The 27376-nt window shown below is 40.4% G+C and overlaps 1 protein-coding gene across 1 annotated transcript in view; it reads left to right on the top strand.

Moving 5' to 3' along the window:
* The first annotated feature begins 2610 nt into the window (after positions 1-2610).
* SNX27 (sorting nexin 27) overlaps positions 2611-27376 on the top strand; it is an 86461-nt gene continuing 61695 nt past the window's right edge. Inside the window, exon 1 of the mRNA XM_037060371.1 lies at positions 2611-2984. Within this exon, the coding sequence (XP_036916266.1) occupies positions 2650-2984 (335 nt within the window). The 5' untranslated portion in view covers positions 2611-2649. The remainder of the gene's footprint in view (positions 2985-27376) is intronic.

Genomic DNA, 27376 nt, shown 5'->3' with positions numbered 1-27376 from the left:
TGCAATGACCAACTCCACAGAAACGTGATTTCACACACATGCAAGTATGAGAGTAGAATGAACTCCTGAGAGTGGAACCCCTAGATCGAGGAGTGTTTCAGACTGTAAGACACACCTAGGTTTTAGAGAAGGAAAATAGGGAAAAAATTTGAAGCCAAAAATGTAAAATATTTAATAACATAAATAACATAGGCCACCGCCACCCGCTCCACAGTGAGCCATATAAGCTACATTCAGACTATAAGACACACCCCCATTTTCCTCCCAAATTCTGGGGGAAGTGCATCTTATAGTCCAAAAAATACAGTAAGTGTTACTGTGTCACATTGCCCTTCTTGGAGTGTGTAGATATCATCTTACTGATGTTTGAATCCCTAATTACTGTTAGAGACCCTAAAACAGAGTAGGCATTCAGTACATTTTTATCAAATAAACAAATTTTTAAAAAGCTCTTTTAGTGGAAGCTCATTTTTCCTTTTTCTGATGTTGTGCTTTAGTGGGCAAGTTCAAACCAAATGATTCATGTTCAACCAAAATGTCATTATTTTGGAGCACAATTCTTATTCCAACTTTTATTAATTCCCATATTTGTATAATTAGTTGAAATCTTTCATTAGGTTGGTTATAAGGTCACATTAATTTTTGTGTTCTTTTAAAATTTTATTTATTTATTTTTAAAGAGAGGGGAAGGGAGGGAGAAAGAGAGGGAGAGAAACATCAATGTGTGGTTGCCTCTCACGTGGCCCCTACTTGGGACCTGGCCCACAACTCAGGCATGTGCCCTGACTGGGAATCGAACTGGTGACCCTTTGATTCCCAGCCCATGCTCAATCCACTGAGTAATTTTTACGTTCTGATATAATAACATTGAATCCTCCTCCCTCATTTTGTGAGATGCCTTAATTATTCTACTGGGGTTTTGTTTTTGGTTTTTTTCCTTCCCCTGTGCAATTCCTGGAAATCCTTCCATAGTTCAGAAATTCTTTTCAGGGGGCTTCTTGTTGTTTTTGTAAGTCATCATACCTTTGCAAGTTAACTTTTACTGTCTTTTAAATTTGTATCCCTGTTGCTTCTTCTGGATTCATTGCTTATTGGCTGTGTGACCTCTCTATGCCTGTCTATTCATTTGTAAAAGAGGGCTATTATTGGGTTGTGAAGGCTCATATAGGTAAAAGGCTTAGTACAGTGTTTGGCACATGGTAATATTGAGGCAGACGGTCCTTCAAGGATCTTTCATGCTTCTACCCATCTTCCCGGAAATGTCAAGAATGCAAGGCTTTTCTTTCTAGGGTAATTTCTTAGGATTGTGTTCTTAGTGAGTAACTGAGGAATGAAGTAATGTCTTCCTTCAGGGCAAAGAACAGGTTTGCTTACTTCTTCCTGTAAAAGGGCAGGCCCCAAAGCTCAGTGTTCCTTAGCCATGACGTAAATCTACCAAGGGCAAAGCATTCATCCGGGTCCTTTGTGTCTTCCCCGTGAAACTTTAGGGGCAAGAGGGATTGACACAAACATGCTAAAGCTTGTGTTGCTTCCAGTGTTATGAGTCCTTTGTCTCTGACCCAAGAATCTTGTGTCTTCTATCAATACCCATGAAACAGTAACAGACCAACCCATTGGACGGCCACTAGGGTAAAATCAAATACCAGACTTGAGTATTAATCCTTGATATAGTTAAATTATTTTTTTTTTAGTTAAATTATTTTTGCTCTTGCTCTTCTTAGTTGCTTTTCCCAGGCATTTTGCGCAGTATCTGTTAAGTTTGTGTTTGGGTAGGAAGCAAAAATACGAATTGCTGCCATTTCCAAGGAATTCTACTATGGTGTTGGGGAAAACAAAATGAATTAGAAATAAAGGAAACTTCAAAAATCATTGCTCAAATGAAATGACATGGCTACTCTAATACCCAGTTTTAAATCACTGAGATCATAGTGTCATACATATATATATATATATATGTATATTTGGGGCATAGTTTTCAGGTAGTTGCAACACAGGAAAAGAAAGTTACACAAACATAACTGGTCCTTAGCTCCTGTTACGTAATAACTGGATGAGTTTGGCCACTCTAAGGTTCAGTTTCCTAATGTAAGAAATTGAGAAACTAATCCATGATCCAGTAGTCTCATGAGGTTGATGGGGCCATGAAATAAAATAATGCATGTTAACAAGGTACCGAGCAAATCAGTCGATATAATTTACGGCTGTACTGTATCACAAACATTCACCTATCCTAATGTTACTGTTTTAGAGGCTATAAAATAAGGGGGGGGGAGGTGCACCACATCAACAGCTAAATCAGTCCGTCACGCTCTCACCACCCAACAACTTGAACACCCAAGAGTTTAAACATCAAACTACAACTTCCAGCAGGCGTTGCTCCGAACTGCGTCATGAAACCTCAGCTCCCGCTGGCCCAGCACCCTCCCGGCCCCACTGTCCGTGAACTACATCTCCCAGGAGGCTCCACAGCGCACAACCCTCCACTTTCCCTCCGCCTCCTGCCTTCCCTTTACCCCTGCCGGCAGCTCCCCCACTCAGACCCGCGGAGCGTGCGCGTGGGGGTCTCGCAGCGGCCGAGAAGGGCGAGCGCGCACGAGGGGGGGGCAGAGGAGGCGTAGGGGGGCGGGGACACAGCTCGCCTGTTCCAAGATGGCGGACGAGGACGGGGAAGGGATTCACCCCTCAGCCCCTCACAGGAACGGAGGTGGCGGAGGTGGCGGAGGTGGAGGCGGCGGAGGCGGCGGGGGCTCGGGGCTCCACTGCGCTGGGAACGGCGGAGGAGGCGGTGGCGGCCCGCGGGTCGTGCGCATCGTCAAGTCCGAGTCTGGCTACGGCTTCAACGTGCGGGGCCAAGTGAGCGAGGGCGGGCAGCTGCGGAGCATCAACGGGGAGCTGTACGCGCCGCTGCAGCATGTGAGCGCCGTGCTGCCCGGCGGGGCGGCCGATCGAGCCGGGGTGCGCAAGGGGGACCGCATTCTGGAGGTGTGAGTATCCCAGCTGCCCGCCGCCCCACCCCACCCCACCCCGTCCCGTCCTCGCCGCTTGTCGGCGCTCGTCCCCTCTACCCCTGTCACCCTCAGGCCGCACCTCCCCCAACCCTGAACCTGCCCTCGGGACCCCGGCAGCCTCGGGCCGCTTACCGCCTGGGGCTGACCCTTTCACCTCCCACACCCCGGCCCTCGGCACCTCCCACCTCGCTCCCTTCAGTCTTCAGTGGACGTCTCTCTGCGCCCTTACCGCTGTTACCCCCGCCCGCATTCCTTTGGCGGCTTTCCTCCCCCTTTGCCTCCCCCTTGGGCATTTGGCTTACCCCCCCCCCCCCCCCCCGCCCCGCCACCTCTCACTTTGCTCTTGATAAACCTTCTGCTGCCCCCTGACAGCATCTCCTTCTCTGACCCGGTCACCGTGTGTCGTCCCCAAGTCCTCATCTGCGGCAGAATAGTTGTTCCCCACCACCCCTTCAGCCCCCGGGACGTCCTCTACCCTCTGGCCCGAGTAGGCAGGACCTCCGTTGGTCTCCTGCTTTTCCTCCGGAAACCTCATCCCTCCACACTGCACTCCTTTCTCTTTCCTTAGTTACCCTCTCCTTACTGTTAAGCACCCCCTATACATTTTTCTGTCCTTTAGTGTGCCCCTTTCCTCCCTCCCTTTTGTATTTATTCTGCTAGTATACCTTTGCAGACTCTTGCATGCGGGTTTGTTTTCTTTGTGGTGGTGGTGGGGCCTTTGATACTGTAGTTTCTCTTTCACAGTAGTCTCCATGTTACACCATGATGTTGGATCTAGAGTCTTCATCACATCCCTCTGAGAGCATCCCTGTTGTCCCCTGTGTTCACTCCTGCGCCACACGCATACTTTTGTTTCAGTCTACAATTACAATCCCCGTTTGGGTCTTTTGACCTCCCCTCGTTTTCGGGATGCTGTTGCCATTCCCTCTCCTACTCTATTCTCTTGTGATCCCACGCTTGACTTTTATTCTGTTCTTTCTCTCCTCTAGGTTGCTTTCTCTTCCTGCCCTTCTTAAGCTTCCTTCTGCTGCTGTAATCCGTCCTCTTGCCTACTGCAGCCCCTACCCCTGTGTACTTCTCCATCCTTACTTGCTCACTGCATCTCTTAACACTGGGGCAAGATGCTGCCTTGTCTCTGGTTTCTGTGCAGACCTCCTCCACAGCCTTCAGCCAGGAGCTACATTTGTGTTTTTGTACATCGTATTAAAATGTATATAGTGACTGCTGGTTGGCTGGTAGGTGGTGTATGCTTTTATCATCTCCCTCTCAGTAGTCTTCAGTGCTGCGTCTCTCTCCTTCTTACTGCACCTGTCTTGTGTATTCTTTTTCTCACTCTTCTGCCCTCTCCCTCAGTGCTCTCATGAAGTCCTCCTAATTTTCTATAAATGTTATTTTAATGATGATTTTCACAACCTTCAGGCTTTCCTCTAGTAAAACAGTAGGTTTGCTCGAGGTTTCAAAGAGAATAGGATCTTGAAGATGAGCATATAGAAGAGCTCATACTTTCTTACTCACCTGTGCCCCCTCCTGCCCTTATCCTTGGTGATCTTACTCTGGGGTGTCCACTCACTCTATTTCCTCTTACCTTCCACCTCAAAAAAGTAGCTCACCAAAGCAAGTGTTGGAGCTATTAGTCTGACTTTCCTCTGTCCTTCCTGTAAATAGATGCTTTCTTCGTCTCTTATGTCCTACTTTAACAGAATATTCTTAATCTTTTGGTGGTAAAGGTATTCAGATATAGAATGCAATAGTGACCTTTAGCTTTGTACTGGGGCACCTAATTCTTTTCTTTCTAAATAACTCAAATTCTATGGTGGATACTTTCTTCAGATAGAATCACTTGGAATTGTCATTTTCCTTTTCTTTTGAGAATTAACTTTGGATCCAGCTTTTTATTTTTATTGTCCTGGCCAGTGTTGCTCACTTGGTTAGAGTGTTGTCCTGTAAATTGAAAGGCTACAGGTTCAATTCCTGATCAAGGCATATGTCTAGGTTGTGGGTTCGGTGAGATCAGTCCCTGATCCAGGATCGTGTGATAGGCAAGTGATCAAAGTTTCTCTCTGACATCGATGTTTCTTTCCCTCTCTTTCCTTCCCTCACCCTCACTAAAATCAATAAGCATGTCCTTAGATGAGGGTAAAAATAAAAAATATTTATTTAAAATTATAAAATTATTGTAAAGTTCTAAGTCATTTACTCTTTGCAGAGGGGCTAAAGGAACTAAACTAAAATAATTTTGTAGAAGACTACACTAACGTGATTGATTGATCATTTTATATATGTGTGTATATATATATGTATATATATATACAACTAACATAGTTGCTGGCTACTTGCCTTTATTGTGGCCTTTGCAGCAGAGTCCATATGTAAACTGGGCACCATGAAGGGCTTGATCGGATGATCCTCCAGGATAGGCTTGCTCAGGCCCGGGTTCTAGCCTAGGTCTCTTCCTTTTCACCAGGAAAAACGTTGCATTTTGGCACATTCTTGGTGGCAAGTAGAGAACTTTGTTTCTTTTACTGGGCAGGGCAAAAGAGCACTTTCTGCTTAGAGAACCTTTCTGTGGAAGGTTGTAATGATCTTGACATTGATTTCTCACCTTCCAGCTGTATTTTGATTTCCAGAATCTTTGAAACTTCTCTGCTACAGTAGTGGAAATAGTGAGAGTTACAATACAAAACCAAGCTAGTTGTTAAATTCCCTGAGACCTCAACTACTGTTGACCCTGAACATCATGGGTTTGAACTGCGTAGGTCCATTTGTATGCAATAAGTACCTGTGTTGTTTATCATTCTGCCATTGGGATCCACAGATGTAGAGGGCCGGCTGCATGCATTGACCTGTACTATTTATTTTATACAGGGGACTTGAGCATCCTCAGATTTTAACATCTGTAGGGGGAGGAGGGTTCTGGAACCATACTCCCAAGGACAATGAGGGACAACTTAAGTTCTTGGCAAGTTGAAAGTTATATGTGGATTTCCGAATACGCAGAGGTCAGTTCCCTTACTCTCCACCTTCAAGGGTCAGCTCCATATAGTTTATTTCCTCCCCTTCCTCCAAACAAAGTCTGCATCTTTTCCTTAGGTTTTCAGGTGAGAGAAGGAAATCAGTGAGCAAACAGACATGATTCTTCATGGATATCTGTGTCCACTACTTGTTGATCTTGGTGAGGTTAATACTAATTTTCCTAAAGCATTCTTTAGGTAGCATTCCTTAGAGCTTTGTTTTCTTTCACCCAAGTTCCTTAAGTTAACCTCTTTTGTCTCAGGAAAGCTCTCTAAGTTGTTTAAGTGCCAAGTGGGGTCAGGGTTAGGCATAGTTAGATTATTGTTTGTAGATGTAGTTTGTATGAAGTCAGGTGGATATATGACCTTGATAATTGCCTTTTTAACCAAGACTCTTTTCTATTTTAGATGTTTTCCTCCTGTGCACAAATAATTTTATTCCAATTTTTCATGTTTCAGTTGTTTGGACAACTGTTAGAGGTGTGAAAGAACAGAGTAATTTAAGATTTAAGGCAGTACAAGCTTAAGCAAAAGGAAGAGCATCAATTTCTTTGTATTTTAAAGTCTTTACCAAGGCCCTGTCCTCCTTGATTCTTAGAACAGCTGTTAAACTAAATTCAGTATGGTTCAGTTTGTCCTTACTCCCTTCCAAACTGACTGGATACTGACTAGTTTGGGAAAGAGTCATGTTGGAGGGGTTGGTACTGGAGTAAGAACAAGCCCCCTGGGCTCTAAATTTACTGCAGATGGAATGTTTGCTTGACTAGCAGTGTTAGTTTCCACCTTGTAATTCTCCCCAGTGTAACATATTGAGTGTTTTCCCTTTGATGTGTATATACCTGGAGGCTAATGAATGAAGGATGCTTTCAACAAATAGAACCAAAATAAGTATATCTTTGCACTAATGATATAGTATATGAAGTAACATTTAACTTCAGGTTAATTTTCCTAAGGTTAAAGCAGTTCCAAGGGCTCTTGATTGATTTCTAGAGAGATGCCCTTAGGAGGGTTTAAATGTGCAGTGGTTATGGATATGGTATTTCCATAATATCATATTTCTGAGGGATTAGGTTTGTCTGTTGGCTGGTTTGTTTTGTCTCTTTGGCATTGGGGTATTGTGGTCTTTTATAAGCATGGATTCCTAAGGTTGGCTTGCAGCCATTCAGAATTATGATATTGTATTTATGCTAGGCAGAGAGTCTATGTCATTTTCCTCTATAGCTGTAGTATATATATCCATCAACTTTACCTTGTTAAAATTAAACCATAAGAAAAATTAAGCCATACATACGTAAATAAATTTATTTATTGAGTTTTTTTAAAAATTAAATTTACTGGGGTGACATTGATTAATAACATATAAGTTTCATGTGTATGACTTTATAATACATCATCTGATTATTGCATTGCATGCTTGCCACCCAAAGTTTAGTCTCCTATCACCGTGTATTTGACTATTGAAAGTTAATTTTAATAACTTAGAAATATCTCATGGGCATTCTTTTTTTTCTTTATGTGAAGTTTGAAAATGATTGAATAAAAAGAGGTTACTGACATAAGAAGTATTTTCACAAGTTAAGTGCGATTCATGCAACATTAACTGCTCAGTACTTTCTCAAGAGCTACTTTCTCAATTGTAGCAGAATTCTACTGTATTTGGCTCAGATTTTCTAGGTAGTTTTTGGAAATGGTTTGTAATCATGATTTTGATCAAGGAATTTGTATGATCAAGAATTTAAGTCACTTAAAATTCTTAAAATTCAGTCCCATCTCTGTTAGCTTGGATAGCAGTTGAGCTTTGGTTCTATTACTGTGAAATGTAATCGTCTTAAAACTTTACTTACCCTGTCTCTTCTATTGTTAAATTAAGTGGGTGATAGGGAACCAAAGCAGTCAAAAGAATGGCAAAGAAGCCCTTACTTGTTGCTGTGTTTAATCTATTGGTTATTGGCAAAGAGAGCATGACAATCATAATTGTAACACAAAGAAAATCTTTTAATTCTATAGGTAGTTGAGGTGGCAAACAAATAAAACTAAATTTGAGAATAGAAAAAAGAAAGAAAGAAAATAGCATTATCATCTCCTTGGAAATTACTTCTACAACATGGTTATGAACGGAAAAGGTCTTTTGTTGGTAATATGAAGATTGGACTGGGTCATATAAATTATTGTGAAGAACAGTTCTCCTTCCATCCACCACTGACTAGTTTCAGGTGAGGATTTGTTACCGTGCTGTCAAGGATGATTATATTTTCAAGGTAAGTCCCTTTGGGAATAATTGTTATGATCTGGTAGATAAGCAGAGAGACTCAGTCGATAAGCAGACACAAATAATAACTTGCGATCACTGCACTTTGGAAACACGATCTGTGGTGAGTTCATTTGTTAAATGGCGGCATTACTGGCACAAAGGATATTGTGGTGATTTAGGCTAGAGCCAGTTAGGGTCATTCTTTTCTTCAGCAGTCAGTTATGTAGATGGCCTCTCTGTGTTTCACTTGGGCAGTCCAGTAAGAGCCTATAATTGTGCCACTTGGGTGGCACAATTCTAGCCTCACATTTGGAAAGAAAAAATTCGGTCAGTTTTAAAAAATATTTTTAGTTGCAGTTCACAGTAAGGGATACATTTTGTATTACAACCCAATCTAGATACAAAAGAGCACTAGAAACAAGTTTCACAAAACTTGCATACCCTCTGGTATTTTTTAGTCTGTTTAAGTGTTTTAGGGGGGTTTATTTTGGTTTTGTTTTTTTGAATGCTGTTGGTCCACTACATAAATCTTATGATTCATTAGGTTGTGATCCACTATTTGAAAGCAATGATTTAGGGCCTCACTTTTCTGCTGTTGGCCCACTAATATCACTGCATATTCACTCTGGTTGCACGATAAAGCACAAACTGTGTGAAGTGCTGTTTGGTTTGTGTGAGTCACAGGTTGCCTGCATCCCTGCCCTTGAGAAGCTTACACTGCCGTGGGGAAGGTACATGCAGCAGTTTACTGTATGTGAAGCAAATGAAATAATGGAGATAAACGAAAAACAATGGGAGTTTAGAGGAAAGAGTGAATATGCTTGAGAAAATTGATGGCTAGATAGTTCATAGAGGCCTTTTAAATGTGACTGAAGGACAAGTATAATTTCAGTAGACAGAGAAGGGGGGTGGATTTTTGGCTTAGGAAACTGGGAGGAAAAGTTCTTAGGATACCTATAAGGAATCTGAAATTGCTGTTTGTAGACAACTGTGCTTGAGGTTAGATCAAAAAGGACTTTGAATGCAGTACTAAGAAGTTTGGATTTTATTCTGTTTTTGAGGTCAGAATATAGTTGTATGTGTATTGGTACCCAGGACTCTCTGTGAAAAATTAGCTTTTATTTAATTATTTACCCAAAGAGGTTGAATATTTTCCAAGGCCAAAGAAAAATTACTGTTAGAAGAATTTCAGAGCATGTAGTCTCCTGGGCTGTCTTGTACTATATAAAGAAGGGAGTGGAGGACAACTGAGCTGTGGCACCCAGAGCAGGGAACAACTGGTGAGGGGCTGCCTTTCATTTGTGTATGTATTTTACCTCACAGCCCAATCCAGCTTCTCAAATGCTCTTTTCTCTTTTATTTTTTATTCTTTTAAAAATTATTATTTTTATTTGTTTTTTAAAAAGTTCTTTTTAAAAAAGATTTTATTTATTTATTTTTAGAGAAAGAGGGAAAGGAGGGAGAAAGAGAGAAAAACATCAATGTATGGTTGCCTCTTATGTACCCCACACTGGGGGCCTGGACCGCACGCATCCCAGGCATGTGCCTTGACTGGGAATCAAACCAGCAACTTTGGTTCAACAGGCCAGCACTCAATCCCCTGTGCCACACCAGCCAGGCCTCTTTCCCTTATTTTTTAAATGGCTGAACTTACTGTTACTTTTACCGTTGGTAAGTTTGATCTTGATCCGCTGCAAGCCTCCTTGTGTTACCCCTAACCTGTGATGCACTGTTTTAACTTAGTTCTTCCTCTGCTCCTCTGATGTGGAGATGCCTTCTTTAATGTATATCTGTTATTTCTGTATTCAGCATGTATTTGGGAGTTGAGAGAACTGAACTTAATACAGTATTAAGGACAGGGAACTTTTTTTATTATTATTTATCTTTAGAGGGGAAGGGAAGGAGAGAAATATCAATGTATGCTTGCCTCTCGTGAGTCCCCTGCTGGGAACTGGCCTGCAACCCAGGCATGTGCCCTGACTGGGAATCGAACCGTGATTGTGTGGGTTGCAGGCCTGCGCTCAGTCCACTGAGCTACACCAGCCGGGCTTAAGCCAGGGAACTTAATACAGTACTAAGATTTATACCTGTGGTCTGCTTTCAAAACCAAAATTCCTACAAAGATCCTTTACATAAGTAAGAATTGATGGTGACTACAAACTGAATTTTTGTTTCCTCTCAGTAATATGAGGGGTACTGTAAATTTTTTTGTGGTATTATATTAGTCAAATACTAGGTAGTATGAAGGTAGTCTGTTTGGTTTATTACTTACTGCTTTCTGCTAACTAAATAATGTTCTCATAGTGGAGGAAATACACCTCCCTGCAAGGTATTAAAAGTTGCAGAGTAAGGAACTGTTTCAGAACTTCTTCAAGAACCTTCTATTGTTAGTAAAACATCTTTTAAAAAATGATTATAAAAAAATTTTGACTGTACAATTTCTTTTATTTAACTTTACTTTTATTGTCACTTTGATATTTTTTAATTGTTCAACTAAAGTATATTTTATTGATTGTGCTATTCTAGTCCCATTTTTTTCTCCCTTTTATTCACCTCTGCCCTGCAACCTCCATCCTGACAGCATTCCAAGCCCTGCTTTGTTCATGTCCATGGGTTCTACATAGAAGTTCTTTGGCTTCCTATACTGTTCTTAACATCCCCCTGTCTATTTTCTACCTACCATTTATTCTTCTTACTTCCTATACCTTTTCCCTCATTCTTCTCCTTCCCCCTCCCCACTGATAACCCTCCATGTGATCTCCATTTCTGTGATTCTGTTTCTGTTCTAGTTGTTTGCTTAGTTTGTTTTTGTTTTCAGGTTCAGTTGTTGACAGTTGTGAGTTTGTTGTCATTTTTCTGTTCATAGTTTTGATCATCTTCTTTTTCTTAGATAAGTCTTTTTAATATTTCATATAATAAGGGGTTGGTGATGATGAACTCCTTTAACATGACCTCATCTGGGAAGCACTTTACCTGCCTTCTCATTCTAAATGAAAGCTTTGCTGGATAGAGCAATCTTGGATGTAGGTCCTTTTGCCTTTCGTGACTTGGAATACTTCTTTCCAGCCCCTTCTTGCCTGCAAGGTTTCTTTTGAGAAATCAGAAATTAGTTCCCATAAGGCTCAGAGCCTTATTGCTCTCCTTTTCTCTTGCTGCTTCTAAGATTCTCTCCTTATCTTTAATCTTGGCTAATGTAATTATGATGTGCCTTGGTGTGTGCTTCCTTGAATCCAACTTCTTTGGGACTCTTTGAGCTCCCTGGACTTCCTGGAAGTCTATTTTCTTTGCCAGATTGGGGAAGTTCTCCTTTATTATGTTTTCAATTTCTTGCTCTTCCTCTCCTCCTCTGGCACCCCTATCATTCAGATGTTGGAATGTTTAAAGTTGTCCCAAAGATTCCTAAGCCTCTCCTCATTTTTTTGAATTCTGATTTCTTCATTCTGTTCTGGTCGACTGTTTCTTTCTTCCTTCTGCTCCAAACTGCTGATTTGAGTCCCAGTTTCCTTCCCTTCGCTGTTGGTTCCCTGTATATTTTTCTTTATTTCACTTTGCATAGCCTTCACTTCTTCCTCTATTTTGCAACCATACTTAACCATTTCTGTGAGCATCCTGATGAGCAATATTTTGAACTCTGCATCTGATAGGTTGGCTATCTCTTCATCACTTAGTTCTTTTTCTGGAGTTTTGATCTGTTCTTTCATTTGGGCTACATTTTTTTGTCTTGGCACACCTGTTATGTTGTAAGGGGCAGAACCTTAGGTATTTGCCAGGGTAGGGCAACCCAAGTTGCTGCATTGTGGTGCTGTAATGTGGTAGAGGGGTCAGAGAGTGAACAGTGCTGCTTGCTCAGCTCTTGGCTGGCTTTCAGTCACTTCCCCACTACCCACAAGCAAATTGGGCCCTTGTGGTGCTGATTCCTGGGTGGATGGGTTTGTGTATGTTGTAGGACCCTGTGGGTCTTTCCAACAAAATCCCCTGTGAGTCTTGGAGCTTCTCCACCACAGCAGTACCCATACGTTTTTACAGCAGGAGGTTTTAGCCTTTGTTACCTGGTGCTGGATTCCTGAGTTGCATGGTCTGTCTCATTCCCTAGTTGTTCATCCTGGTTTATCCACCCACAAATGTGAGACCAGCCGGCCCTCCAGCCACTGCTGTGCATGCTCTCCTTCCCAGCAGCTGTCTGTCTCTGCCCTTCCTACCAGTCTGAATGAATGTTTCTTCTTTAACTCCTTGGTTGTCAGACTTTTATACAGTTCGATTTTCTGGCAGTTCCGGTTATTTTTTTGTTCTTAAATTTGTTGTTGTCCTTCTTTTGGTTGTGCAAGGAGGCAAAGTGTATCTACCTATGCTTCCATCTTGGCCAGAAGTCTAAAAAATGATTTTCATTCCAAATAATTCCATAGTTCTCAAGCAGCAGTCTGATCCCTTTCCCACTCTTAGAAGGTAATTTTTCAACTTCATCCATATTGCCGTCTCCGTGGAGGAGGGAAGTAGGGAAGGGCCTGCCTTATTGAGAGCCAAACGGAGCCCAGAGAAAGACTCCACTATGCGGGGGTCATTGCTTTGTGCAGAGTACCTGCCGAATTGGAAAGGCGATTCCAGGAGAAGTTTGCTCCTGCTCTCCCTCCAGCTAAAACTAAAGTGATACTCAGGTTTCAGCTTTAAGGTGTTTGGGGGCAATTTCTTTTTAAGTCAGAAGTGACCAAACAAATTAAAACGATGAGACCTCTCTGTGTGACACCACGTCCTTGCCCTACTTCTACCCCCTTCTCAGTGGTTCACAAAATGGATTGCATGCCCCTTATGTTGAAGTGACCAGTTGTTTGCCCTCATGCCTCCTTGAAAGAAAGAAAATGACGTTTTTGCCACTGATTTAGCCATATGAAATCATGTCATCACCCTTCTGGGGATCTGAAGGTGCTGTGTCTAAAAGTGCCATCTCATTGTGCTTTGCATCAGTTAGTGCTAGAGAAATCTTGAATAGTTTGTGTATAAAACTGTTTTTAAATTGTATATTATTTTGAAACTTTTCTTCTTTGGGGTTGAGCGCACTGGCTACCCCATCTAGCTGTGAAAGCTCTGGCTGACAGTGTGCTGATTTTTAAATTTCTTTCCTTACCCAGTACCCCCTTATTGATGAGGTTTCCGTGAGGTCTGTTAGGTTCGCATCCTGCAGCTTCCTGGCTTAAAATGTCCTCTCCTTTGGTATGGCCTCTTTGGGGGCTGATTGAGAGAGAGAGAAACAAATAGTGCAACTATTTTGATACTGAAAATTGACAAATGTCTTTTTAAAATAAGTCCCTCCAAAAAAAAGGAAAGATTTGTTTTTGTTTAAACTATCTGAAACTGCAGATTCTAATGTCAGACCTCAGTGAAGACTAGAATGACAGATCTATGTATTCTGTGGACTTGAAACACAAGTAATTAATTTACTTCTTTTTGGAAAAGTAACAGCGGTCTGCAGAGTCAGCTGCTTGTGTGCATATTCTCCCAGCTGTGTTCAGAAGGCTGAGTACTCCTGGAGAACTATTCATTGAGAATAACCAGAAAGTTGGCTCCCCCAGCCCCCAAATACTACAGTACTATTATATCCGTGTGTTGGTCTACTTGTAGCTATGTCTAGTTGTAATATGTTTTAAAACTTGGAAGATTGATTAACTTAATATTTAGAGATGTTGGAAAATGTCATGAGCTCTGTGAAAGTTTTAGAAATTTCTTCCATTTTCCTCATCAGTTTAACCATCTCTTATGTTTCTAATTTGTCATCAGTGTAGTTTGTCTACTAAATATACCATTGCAGGGTTACTTAATTCTTTTCACTCAGTATTATGGTCGTTTTGATTTTGGTAGGGTTAAAAAACTGCTTTGGGGGCTTGTTTTCTCAAGATATGTAACCTGCATTTGTCTTGGAAAGGGCAGTGAATTTCTTTCTTTTTTCTTCTTGTTTTTTTCTCCTTACCCAAGGACATGCTTATTGATTTTAGAGAGAGGGGAAGGGAGGGGGAGAGAGAGAGATGTTGGGAACTGTTCTGCCTGGTTTCAGAAGCTGTAACCTGCCATGGCTAAGGCTGAGTAAAAAGACCTTGGGACCATAAGCCCACTAAGGAGACAAAGCTTATCTTCCTGGCAGGGGCACCGCCTCTGCCTCCTTTATCTCACCCTGCTTGGCCCCGGGCAGATGACTGGTTAACCAATTTCAGGTAAGATTCCTTAAGGGAGGGTTGACCTAAGACAGGCACGGTCACCAAGGGGCCATCAGGGAAGGACTTAGGGGACTATAGAAAAGGGGTGATCGACCCTCACCCCTTGGCTTTGTCATAGCCTGAGTCCTCATTCTATCGGTAAGAAGTCTCCTAATCTCTTGGCTGTCTTACTTCCCCCACCTGACTTAAGCCTAAAACAATGCTGGAGGCAGGTGTGGCCCTGTGCTGGAACACGTGGTTTCCTAGGCAGTCAGGCCTAAGAAAGAATGCATAGAATCCTGTGAAACCTGCTTTGATAAGAATGCCCTCAGTTTAAATGATAAGGGTTCAAGCATAAAATGAGTTTGTTTCTCAAAGTTTTATGGCCCTTTAGCCATCTGACCCTGACTCAGAATAAGCCCTCATAGTTCTTTGAATGTTATCTGTTGTTTGATCTTTGCTGTCTGACAATGATTGATGAGTTTTACCTGTATTCCTGTGCAAATTGAACCCAATGAAAGCCCATTGAGGAACAGGCTCAAGGTCCTTCTCTTTTGAGAGACTGGCCACTTTCCTCCCCAAGCAGATCATGTTGTGGTAGAATTATTTTCATCCACAGGGTAGGGGGGCCCTCTGTGGGTGGAGCCCCCAACCCCTCCCCAGGGAGAGACACATTGATTGCTGCAACTGTAGGTGTCCTAACTAGGGACCAAACCCAAATGAACCCACAACCCAGGCATGTGCCCTGACTGGGAATTGAACCTGGGACCTTTCAGTTAATGGGAAAATGCTCCAACCAAGTGAGCCACACAAGCCAGGGCTGGCAATGAGTTTCTTTACCTGGTGTTTGGAATCTAAGGAAATATGACACTGAAGTTTTCCTTTATGAGTATGTGCTGATAGATTATTCTAGATTTCTCTGTCTTATCTAGTTGGTCCTTTATATTGGGGATTCAGAAAAGGTTTTATGTACCTTTTATCTTGTTCAGTATGTTGAAATAGACTACAGTTTATAGAAACTTCAGTCTCTGTTCCTAACCTTCAAAAGAAATTGCCCACATTTGAATTGAGGGATGACATCTTATTGACAAAGGACCGTATCTCTTCAAAAGTATATCTCTTGTTATTAATTTTTAAAGTCTGTCTTTCACAGAGGATGGTATTTTGAACTGGTTTGTTGTTTTTTTTTCCTTGTTTTTTTTTTAAGTAATAGTGATAGATTAACAGTTGTCTTCACACTAATTTTTTTTTAAAGATTTTATTTATTTATTTATCTTTAGAGGGGAAAGGAGAGAGGGAGAGAAACATCAATGTATGGTTGCCTTTGGTGTGTCCCCTGCTGGGAGTTGGCCTGCAGGGAACTGGCCTGCAACCCAGGCATGTGCCCTGACTGGGAACCGAACCTCGATCCTCTGGTTCGCAGGCCTGTGCTCAGTCCACTGAGCTACACCAGCCAGGGCAAATTTAAAATACCTCCAGAGGCTAAATGAGTATTTAGGAAATGGGTGTTGAGATTCAGGGTGCAGGCTGTCATTGCAGAACAAACTTACCAGATCACACAAGGAATCATTCTTTTAATCACATTATATAGTAATTCAGAAATAGTAGGGAAATAGACATTTAAAAAATGAAATTTCTTCTCTGATAATTTACCTGACTTGCCAACTAAGGTTGTTCATAGGAGGGAAGTGAGTAAGACAGGTGAGGGAAACTGTTATGGCTATTAGCAACTGTTTTACCCATTATTAACATTTATTATCCCACAGTATAAAGTAACCCATTTTCACATTCAACCTTACATTTGAATAGAACCATAGAGTCGATATATGCTGATCAAGTTTTTAAAGATAAAAATTGAAAAATCTTATCAGAACAAAATAAGTCAGTATTTTTATAGCTTTAGTATCAGAACTTTGTAAGACCTTACTGGTAATTCTTTAGCCTCTATCATATGAGGAAATCCATTGTGCTGACCTTTTTCATTAAGTGTGGTGTGTTTAGTTTTCATGGTATGAAACTGTGTAATAAAAATAGATTATTCCCAAAATCCACTTGAAATAAAGACTTGCTTTTTAAATGTCAATGTATTTATTTCTTATTCTCCTTATAATGCTATCATTGGAATTAGTGTTATATATAAAAATTAATTAAACAATTTACTTTCCAATATATTTGAATAAGAAACATACTTTACTTTGAAATTGCTTACATAATTATGTGCCAGATTTTACTCTTAAGCATTATTTCTGCTACTTCCCATAATAGAAAACAAAATGATCACTAATATTAAAGTTTGAAAATGTAGAGCTGTATGATGTTTTTAATATTTCCCTTTAAATAGTGACACTAGTATGAATGTTAAAAATAAGGAATGAGATTATGCAAGTGCTTGAGGAGAAACCATTATTATGTTTGTTTGCTAGCCTTAATGTTTTTTCATTCATTCAGGGAAAATCTGTAATGAGCAATACGGGATTAGACACTGGGGGTAGAAAGCTGAATGATATGTAGTAGTCCTTGCCCTTGGGAAATTTATGGTTTGGTGGGGAATCCAGCAGATAACAGCCAATGCCAGTCCTGGAGTAGACCCAGGGGAGGGTGAGATAATGAAGATGGCACCCAGCTCCCCCACTGGATGAACAAACTTAGAGCAATTCTCCAAGTCCCCTAAGCACTTCTTTGCCCTTAGTTACCTACACTAGTAAATGCAAGTGCCCAGGGACTATGTGCATCCTAACAGAAATCTTCCAGACACAAAATGTACTAAATTTAGGAGGACTGTGTAGTTTATTGACACTTCTGAAAATGAAAAGGGCCCATTAATTATGCCAGGACAACAGTTGTAAGCTAGGTGTGTCCTGGCGCCCTAGAACACAGGTTTACAGCCTTATTAATTTTAGTATGGGGGGTTGTTTGAAAATGCTGACTGTATTTTGTATTCTTTTAGGAGGGAAATGAACAAGTTTGTTTTTATTCTTGGTGACCAGTGGTTACATTGGCTTTACAGATGATTAAAACAAATGGACTTTTCTTTTAAATAGTTTGAATATAATTTTATATTAAAAAAAATTTTAAGCCTTAAGCCTTAGTATACTTTTTTCCTGAATGACGAATATGATTCATTTATTTAGAAGTAAATCTACCTGTGTAGATTATATTTGTAAACTGATTGCCTTGGAATTAAAGGTTTGAGGAATCTAGCATTCCTTCTTCCCAAGTAATACACCCTTTTTGCTTCTAGCTGGAGGTATTAAGGTTGAAAGACAGATGAGCCTGTTTGTACTTTTCCTGCCTCAGGCAGCATTCTTTGTCACTAGAACACCCAGCCAAGGGTAACAAGTTGGAGTTACAGTAAGCAGCTCTTTTAACAAGTTATTTATTCCTTTTTTCCTCTTGGGGAAGACCAGATGCTAATTGACATAGTTCCGAGAACTTTTAGCCCTGCCAGGGTCATACTTCGTTGTCATTGATACTCTCTTTTGCTCAGTGTTAAATTTCTGGACGTAGGTGGTTTAAATATTGGTATAAACATTGATTTTGCTTTTGATATTTAAAAAAAGTCACCAGAAGTTTGTGAACTATGGCTGGAAATCATTTAACCTGTTCTACATGTATTTGACATTTGTTTCCCCTCATTTGCTAAAGATGAGGCTTAGAATAAGATGAAATTTTTTTCATTTTTATTTTTTGGCTATAGTTTGAGTCAAGACACTACACTTTTTTATACTCTCTTTTCCTGGTAAAGAATAGTCTGTCAGAATTTTTACAGTATATGACAATGGTCTTAAAAATCAAGAAGAGAAAGCAAACTATTTGTAATTTTGAGAACATACAACTTTGATTAATAGTAGTTTTCTGCTCAATTGTATTTATTTAGCATTTGTTCAGGCTAGAAAATGGTTATATTAAATCATAACTGAAGAGAGGCCAGGTATTTCTTGTTTTTTTAGTTGGTGGATAGGGAAAGAAATAGGGATAAGTGGCAATTAGTGAAATTATTTTGTGGATCTAGTTTCCTAAGTAAAAATAAGAGACTATTTAACTGTTTAAAGCTATGGCATTTTTCTGATTTGCTTACTCTGTCTTGTTTTGAATTGTTCACTAAGGAATCGTGAATTTTAGTGTTTGACAACAGGTAGATCCACTTTGAAGTTTACATACACACGCGTGTATACATATATTTCATTTTTAATTTTTAAAATACATTAAAATTTGACAGGCTTTCTTTTTTTTAGAGTAGTTTTAGGTTCACGGCAAAATTAAGCAAAAGGCCTAGAGGTTTCCCCCGTAGCTCTTGCCCCCACAACATGCATTGCCTCCCCCATTATAAATACCCCCCCCCCAGTGGAGTACATTTATTACCTACACTGACACATCATTGTCATCTAGAGTCTGTAGTTTACTTTAGGGTTTTTTTGTGGTGTTATACATTCTGTGTGGATGCACTACACAGAGTAGTTTCACTGTCCTAAAAATTTCCAGTGCTCTGCTTATTCATTCTTTCTCCTCCCCAAGCCCTGGCTGCCACAGGTCTGTTTATCCTCTCCCTGGTTTTGCCTCTTCCAGATTGTCATATAGTTGAAATCATAAAGTGTATAGCCTTTTCAAACTGTCTTCTGTAACTTGGTAACACACATTTAAGTTTCCTTCATGTGTTCTCCTGGCTTGATAGCTCATTTCTTTCAAGTGCTGAATAATGCTCCATTGTCTGGATCTACCACAGTTCATTTATTCATTCACCTACTGAAGAACATCTTGGTTGCTTCCAAGTTTCAGCAATTTGAATAAAGCTGCTATAAACAGCTGTGTGCGGGTTTTTGTGTGGACATGTTTTCAGTTCCTTTGGCTAAATACCAGGGAGTACAATTGCTGGATCATGTGGCAAGACTATGTCAATTTTGTAAGAAACTGTCAGATTGTCTTCCAAAGGGCCTGTGCCGTTTTGTGTTCCTACCAGCAATGAATGAGATTACTTTTAATCTGTATCCTTGTCAGCATTTGGTGTTGTCATTGTTCTGGATTTTGGCCATTCTAATAGGTGCGTGGTGGTATGAAATTCAAGTTATAAAAGTAACATAAATATGTTAGAGAAAATTTGGAGACCAAGGAAAAGGAAAAGAATATTCACTCATCATCTTATCACTGCAACACAACTACTTTTGGTGTTTTGGCTGTCTTTTATTTACACATTTTTTATGAAGTTGAAGTTGTACTTTTATATACAACTTATAATCTAATTTTTTTAAATTGATTTATTTTCTAGAACAGTTTTAGATTTACAGAAGAATTGAACAGATGGTACAGAGAGTTGCCATATATTCCTTTCCCACTCGTACCATACACGGTAATGTTGATACATTATTATTAATTAAGCTCTTAGTTTATTGGGATTGCCTTAGTTTTTATCCTTTGTAATGTCTTTCTGTTCCAGGATCCCATTCAGGATAATATTACATTTGGTTGTCAGGTCTCTTTAGACTCATCTTGGCTGTGACAACTTGTCAGTCTTTCCATGTTTTTTGATGACCCTGACAGTTTTGAGGAGTGCTGGTCAGGTATCTTATAGGATGCCTGACTATTGGAATTTGTCAGATTTTTTTTTTCATGATTAGACTGGAGTTTTGGTTTATTTGAGAGGAAGATCACAGAGGTGAAGTACCATTTTCATTTATTCAGAGCAAGGACACATAATGTCATCATGATTTATGACTTACTATTGATCTTGACCATCTGGCTGAAGTAGTGTTTGTCAGGTCTCTCCACTGTAAAGTTATTCTCCTTATCCCCTCCCTCCTTTTCATACTGTACCTTTTGGATAAGAGTCACTGTGTGCAGCCCACACTTAAGGACTGGGGTTTGTGCTCCCCTCCTTTAAAGTGTAGTATCTATATAATTGTTTTCAGAGTTCAGCATAGAAGAACATCTCTTCTGCTCATGTATTCATTTATTCAGTCATATATATCAGTGTTGGCTCATGGGTATTTATTTTACACTTTGGGATGTATAATGTGATAGTGCTGCTTTATTTTGTTGCTCCATTTGTTCTAGCTTTTGCCATTGGTAGCTCTTTCAGTTGGCTTCTGTGCCCTTTTACCATGTCCCCATCAGTGTGTGTTTTGTTTTTGAGTACTTCCTTACTTTATGGAATTACAAAATGATCAAGGCTCATCCATGTATTTCCTGCCCCAGTCTTAGAATCAGCCATGTCTACAAAGGGCTGTTTCTTTTTATTAGAGAATGGTATTAAAAAGTAAGACCTGAACTCTAGGTGTGGTTGTTACTGGGGTATAGTTTCTTTTCAGTGCTCTCAGCTCACAGCACAGAAATGTGTGTGTGTGAATATTAACCACGGTACATTAGGAATGTATAGGGTGGGGCAAAAGTAGGTTTACGGTTGTGAGTATGTGAAACAGAGTTTATTCTCATATTATTGTTTATTAATTATTGTATTGTTTTTCATAGGAACAACTGTAAACCTACTTTTGCCCCACCATGTACATATATCTATAAATATTTCTGTATGTAACCATTTGTATCTGTATGAAGTTAAACATGAGTTCTTAGTGATGTCCATGGCTTTACTGCATTACCATAGGGATTGTTTCAACCCCCACTCCTTGCTGATTTGTACATTTCCATACAGTGAGAAACTTGGCTTCCCACATCTACCACTTATTTACTTAATTGTTCAATTCCAATATACATGTATAGCAATGTGTACCCCCGTGGGAAATAACTTTATGGTGAATACAGAACTTACATACAGTCCCTTTTGCCTTTAGCTTTGCAGAATTCATTCATTTCCAGTTACTTAGGTCTGTGCTTCCTCCCCCCATACACTCCAGTGAGGGTGCTTGAAATACACATGAAATACAGTTAGATTCTCTTATCACAGTCTGGGATTTCCCCAACGTACTAACTGATTTTTAAAAAAAATTGCATTCATTACGGTTTGCTCTTTGTGCTGTAAGGTTCTGTAAGTTTTGACAAATGCATTGTGTACTCATTTCATGATCATACAGAATAATCGGACTGTCCCCCAAATCCCCTGTGCTTCACTTAGTCATCCTTCCCTCCCTCCAAGCCCCTGGCAACACACAGATCTTTGTCTTTTCTGCAATGGAATGTAATTGGAATCATATAGTGTATGGCCTTTTCATATTGGCTTTTAGTCCCTTAGCAATATGTATTTAAGGTTCCCTCTTTTTTGTGGCTCAATAGCTCATTTTTGAAAAAATTTTGTTTATTGATTTTAGAGAGAGAGAGAGAGAGAAACAATGTGTTGTTTTACTTATTTATGTATTCATTGATTGATTCTTGTATGACCAGGGATCAAACCTGTAACCTCGGTATATCAGGATGCTGCAACCAATTGAGCTACCTGGCCAGGGTGAATCATTTTTATTTATAGACGAATATTCCATTGTTTGTCTGGATATACTACAGTTTGTTTATTCATTCATGTATAAAGGACATTTTGGTTGCTTTCAGTTTTAGGCAATTATGAATAAAGCTGATATAAACATCCATGTAGAGGTTTTTGTATGACTCTTAAGTTTTAACTTTATAGGGTAAATACCCAGGAGTGTGATTGCTGGATCTTAGGATCTTAGGATCTCCCTCTCTATTTCCCCTTTCCCCACTCTTTAAAAGTAAATAAATAAAATCTTTGAAAATAATGTAGATAATTTATGCTTTTAAATTGTTGACCAGATTAGCTATTTACTAGAAAATGCTCAGGACTGCCATTCAAGATGAAGGCATAGGTAGATACTCTTGTCTCCTCACACAACCAAAAGGAGGACAGCAATGAATTTAAAAGCAAAAAACAACTGCAACTGCCAGAAAATGGAACTGTGTGGAAATCCAACAACCAAGGAGTTAAAGAAGAAACATCCATCCAGACCTGTAGGAGGGGCAGAGACAGGCAGTGTGAGAGGTGGTGGCTTGCAAAGTGGGCAGTCCCACTTTTGTATGTGGATAAACCAGGAGGAACAACTGGGGAGTGAGACAAACTGCACAGCCCAGGGTTCTAGCATGGGAAAATAAAGCCCCAAAACCTCTGGCTACAAAAACCTGTGGGAATTGTGGTGGCGGGAGAAACTCCCAGCCTCACAGGGGAGTTTGTTGGAGAGACCCACAGGGTCTTAGAACATATACAAGCTGACACAACTGGGAATCAGCACCAGAAGGGCCCAAGTTGCTTGTGGGAAGCAGGGGAAGTAACTGAAAGCCAGCTGAGAGCCAAGCAAGCAGCATTGTCCCCTCTCGGACCCCTCCCCCACATACAGCACCACAACGCAGCAACCTGGGTTGCCCTGCCCTGTTGAATACTAAGGCTCCACCCCTTACTACATAACAGGTGTGCTGAAACAAAGAAATATGGCCCAGATGAAAGAATAGACCAAAACTCCATTAAAATAACTAAGTGATGAACAGATAGCCAACCTATCAGATGCAGAGTTCAAAACACTGCTCATCAGGATGCTCACAAAAAGATTGAGTATGGACACAAAATAGAGGTAGAAGTGAAGTCTATGCAAAGTGAAATAAAAATGTACAGAGAATCAACAGTGAAAGGAAGGAAACTGGGACTCAAATCAACAGTTTGGATCAGAAGGAAGAGATAAACAGTCAACCAGAACAGAATGAAGAAATGAGAATTCAGAAAAAGAGAGGCTTAGGAACTTCTGGGACAAGTTTAAACATTCCAACATCTGAATGATAGGGGTGCCAGAAGGAGGAGAGGAAGAGTAAGAAATTGAAAACATAATGAAGGAGAACCTTCCCAATCTGGAAAAGAAAATAGACTTCCAGGAAGTCCAGGAAGCTCAGAGAGTCCCAAAGAAGTTGGACCCAATGAAGCACACACCAAGGCACATCATAATTACATTATCCAAGATTAAAGATGAGAGAATCTTAGAAGCAGCAAGAGAAAAGGAGAGTGTTACCTACAAAGGAGTTTTCATGAGACTGTCAGCTGATTTCTCAAAAGAATCCTTGCAGGCAAGAAGGGGCTGAAAAGAAGTATTGAAAGGCCAAATCATGAAAGGCAAAAGGACCTACATCCAAGATTGCTCTATCCAGCAAAGCTTTCATTTAGAATGGAAGGGCAGATAAAGTGCTTCCCCGATGAGGTCAAGTTAAAGGAGTTCATCATCCCCAACCCCTTATTGTGTGAAATGTTAAAGGGATATGCCAAAAAAAAAAGAGATCAAAACTATGAATAGAAAAATGACAACAAACTCACAACTGTCAACAACTGAACCTGAAAAGAAAACAAAAACAAACTAAGCAAACAACTAGAACAGGAACAGAATCACAGAAATGGAAATCATGTGGAAGGTTATCAGTGGGAAAGGGAGGAGGGAGAATGGGGCAAAAGGTATAGAGAATAAGAAGAATAAATGGTAGGTACAAAATAGAGAAGGGGAGAGTAAGAATCGTATAGGAAATGGAGAGGCCAAAGCACTTGACGTGTATGACCCATTGACATGAACTGAGCAGTGGTGATGGGGGATGATGGTGGGAAATGGGGGTGCAAGGCAGAGGAGAATAAAGGGGAGAAAAAATATGACAACTGTAATAGCATAATCAATAAAATATATTTTCCAAACTCATACATTCTAGAACCCTTTGGACAATTAATTTCTCTAGTTGTGTTTCTCTTGTCCTATCAATAAAGTAGGTGTTCTGGAATGTACAATGCAAAATGTTATTTCTGAAACAAAATTCTAAAATGTTTTTTAAATTTAAGTTTTATTTTTTACTTATGGTTTAAATTCTGTATTGTTTTGTATTAGTTTCAAGTGTACAGGCATAATTATACACTTTACGAAGTGTTCCCCCCAATATTTTCAGTACCCAGCTGGCACCATACTAGTTATTGGAATTTTATTGACTACATTTTCTATGCTGTATTTTGTATCCTTGTGACTATTATGTGACTGCCAGTTTGTACTTCTTAATCCCTTCACTTTTTTCACCCAGTCCCCCAAACTGCCTCCCCCCTCCGGCAACCATCAGTCTGTTTCTGCATCCATGAGTTTATTTCCGTTTTGTTTGTTCATTTATTTTTGTTCTTTAAATTCTACACATAAGTGAAACCATATGGTATTTGTCTTTCTCTATTTCTAGCTGATTTCACTTAGCATACTATCCTCTAGGTCTGTCCATGTTGTTGCAAATGCTAAGATTTCATTCTTTTTTACGGCTGAGTAATATTCCTTTGTATATATGTACCACAACTTTTTCATTTACTCATCTGTTGATGGGCACTTGGAATGCTTTCATATGTTGATTATTATACATAACACTGCAGTGAATATAGGAGTGTGTTTACTCTTTCAAATTAATGTTTTGGGTGTCTTTAGTTATATGTTCAGAAATGGAATTGCTGGGTCATAAGGCAGTTCCTTTTTTTTTTTAAAGATTTTATTTATTTATTTATCTTTAGAGGGGAAGGAGAGAGGGAGAGAAACATCAATGTATGGTTGCCTTTTGTGCGTCCCCTGCTGGGAGTTGGCCTGCAGGGAACTGGCCTGCAACCCAGGCATGTGCCCTGACTGGGAATTGAACCACGATCCTCTGGTTCGCAGGCCTGTGCTCAATCCACTGAGCTATACCAGCCAGGGCAAGGCAGTTCCTTTCTAATTTTTTGAGGAACCTCCATACTCTTTTCCATAGTGGCAGCATCAAACTGCATTCCCACCAATAGTGCACAAGAGTTTCCTTTTCTCCACATCCTCACCAGCACTTGTTTGTAGATTTATTGATGGTAGCCATTCTGTCAAGTATGAGGTGATACCCCATTGCCGTTTTTTAAAAGAGATTTTATTAATTTTTTTAGAGAGAGGGGAAGGGTAGGAGAAAAAGAAGGAAAGAAACATCAATGTGTGGTTGCCTCTCGAGCCGCCCCCCCTACTGGGGACCTTACCCACAACCCAGGCATGTGTCCTGACTGGGAATTGAACCAGCAACCTTTTGGTTCACAGGCCTATGCTCAGTCCACTGAACTACAACAGCCAGGGTCCCGTTGTGTTTTTAATTTGCATTTCACTGATGATTAGTGAACATTGAGTCTTTATATATATCTATTAGCCATCTGTATGTTCTTAAAAAGTTGTTGATATTTAGTTTTCCAGAATGTATTTTTGTGCAGACACATTGAAGCTTCATTTCCTTGTGTTTATTATTTATGCATATCTGAATCTTTTATCCTGAGTTTAAGGGCAAAGTACTGCATGATTGCAAAGACCGTCAATAAAAATATTCTCTGACTTGATTGTTTGCCTAAGTGAGATAGTGAGACAGAGTTAGAGGCAAAAGAGCCAACCTAAGCCAGTCAGATATTTAACTGCAAAATTAGAAAGGGCATATCTTCACATTTCAGTAGAGTAGTCCTTGATTTTATAGTCTAGTGTCTTGTATAGCTGGGCCCAACAACTGGGTAACAAACCAGTGAAAAGTCAAAGGAAATGTCTCTCTTCTGATGTGTCAGGCCTCTGTCTCTTTTTCTCCAACTTGCAGAGCTTCACTAAATTCCCAAGAAAATATTTTGTGCAGAAGGTAGAGAGTTTGTTTTAAAAGCTTTGTGTAATTGGGCCAGGATGAAGGCGAAGGGAGACACACTGTGCCTCCTCGCACAACCTAAAGAACAATAACAATTAAAAAACAAAAAACAACCAGAACTGACAGAAAATCGAACTGTATGGAAATCCAACAACCAAGAGTTAAAGAAATATTCATCCAGACTGGTAGGAGGGGCAGAGGCAGGCAGCTGAGCTTAGAGGACTCCCAGCAAAGCAGCTGCTGGTGGACCCAGCAAAGTGGTGGATTGTAGAGCAGGGTGGGCAAGGCTGCAGCTGGTGGAGCAGGCAGTCCCACATTCATGTGCGGATAAACTGGGAGGAACACCTGGGAGCGAGACAGACCACACAACCCAGAACCCCAGCGTGTGGAAATAAAGCCTCAAACCACTGATTAAAAATACCTCTGGGGGTTGAGGCGGCAGCGGGAGAAACTTTCAGCCTCACAGTCTCTCTTTGTTGGAGAGACCCACAGAATCCCAGGATGTACACAAGCCCACCCACCCAGGGATCAGCACCAGAAGGGCCCACTTTACTTGTCAGTACCAGGGAAGTGACTGAAATCCTGCAGAGGGTGGAGCAAGAGTCATTGTTCCCTCTTGGCCCTTTCCCCACATACAGTTTAACAAAGCAGTGATGTGGGTTTCCCCACCCTGGTGAACACCTAAGGCTCCTCCCTTTATACGTATCAGGTTGCAGAGACCAAAAAAAGTGGCCTAAATGAAAGAACACATGAAAGCTCCAGAAAAATACAATTAAGCAATGAAGAGGAGGCCAGCCTATCAGATGCACAGTTCAAAACACTGGTAATTAGGATGCCCACAGGATTGGTTGAATTTGGTCACATATTAGGTGAAAAAATGAAAGCAATGCTAAGTGAAATAAAGGAAAATGTACAGGGAACCAGTAGTGATGGAAAGGAACCTGGGACTCTAATCAACGGTGTGAACCAGAAAGGAGAAAAAAACATTCAACCAGAAAAGACCGAAGAAACAAGAATTCAGAAGAATGAGAAGAGGCTTAGGAACCTCCAGGACATCGTTAAACATTCCAACATCCAAATTATAGGGGTGCCAGAAGGAGAAGAGGATGAGCAACAACTTGAAAACTTATTTGAATAAATAATGAAGGAGAACTTCCCCAATCTGGCAAAAGAAATAGACTTCCAGGAAGTCCAGGAAGCTCAGAGAGTCCCAAAGAAGTTGGACCCAAGGAGGAACACATCAAGGCACATCATAATTACAATAGCCAAGATTAAAGATAAGGAGAAAATCTTAGAAGCAGCAAAAGAAAAGACAGTTACCTACAAAGGAGTTTTCATGAGACTGTCAGCTGA

This window comes from Sturnira hondurensis, unplaced genomic scaffold (assembly GCF_014824575.4).
Source record: "Sturnira hondurensis isolate 20B ecotype Veracruz unplaced genomic scaffold, ASM1482457v3 Scaffold0011744, whole genome shotgun sequence".
Lineage (NCBI taxonomy): Eukaryota > Metazoa > Chordata > Mammalia > Chiroptera > Phyllostomidae > Sturnira > Sturnira hondurensis.
The sequence above is the reverse complement of the archived record's forward strand: the minus strand, read 5'-3'. Positions and strand labels throughout refer to the sequence as shown.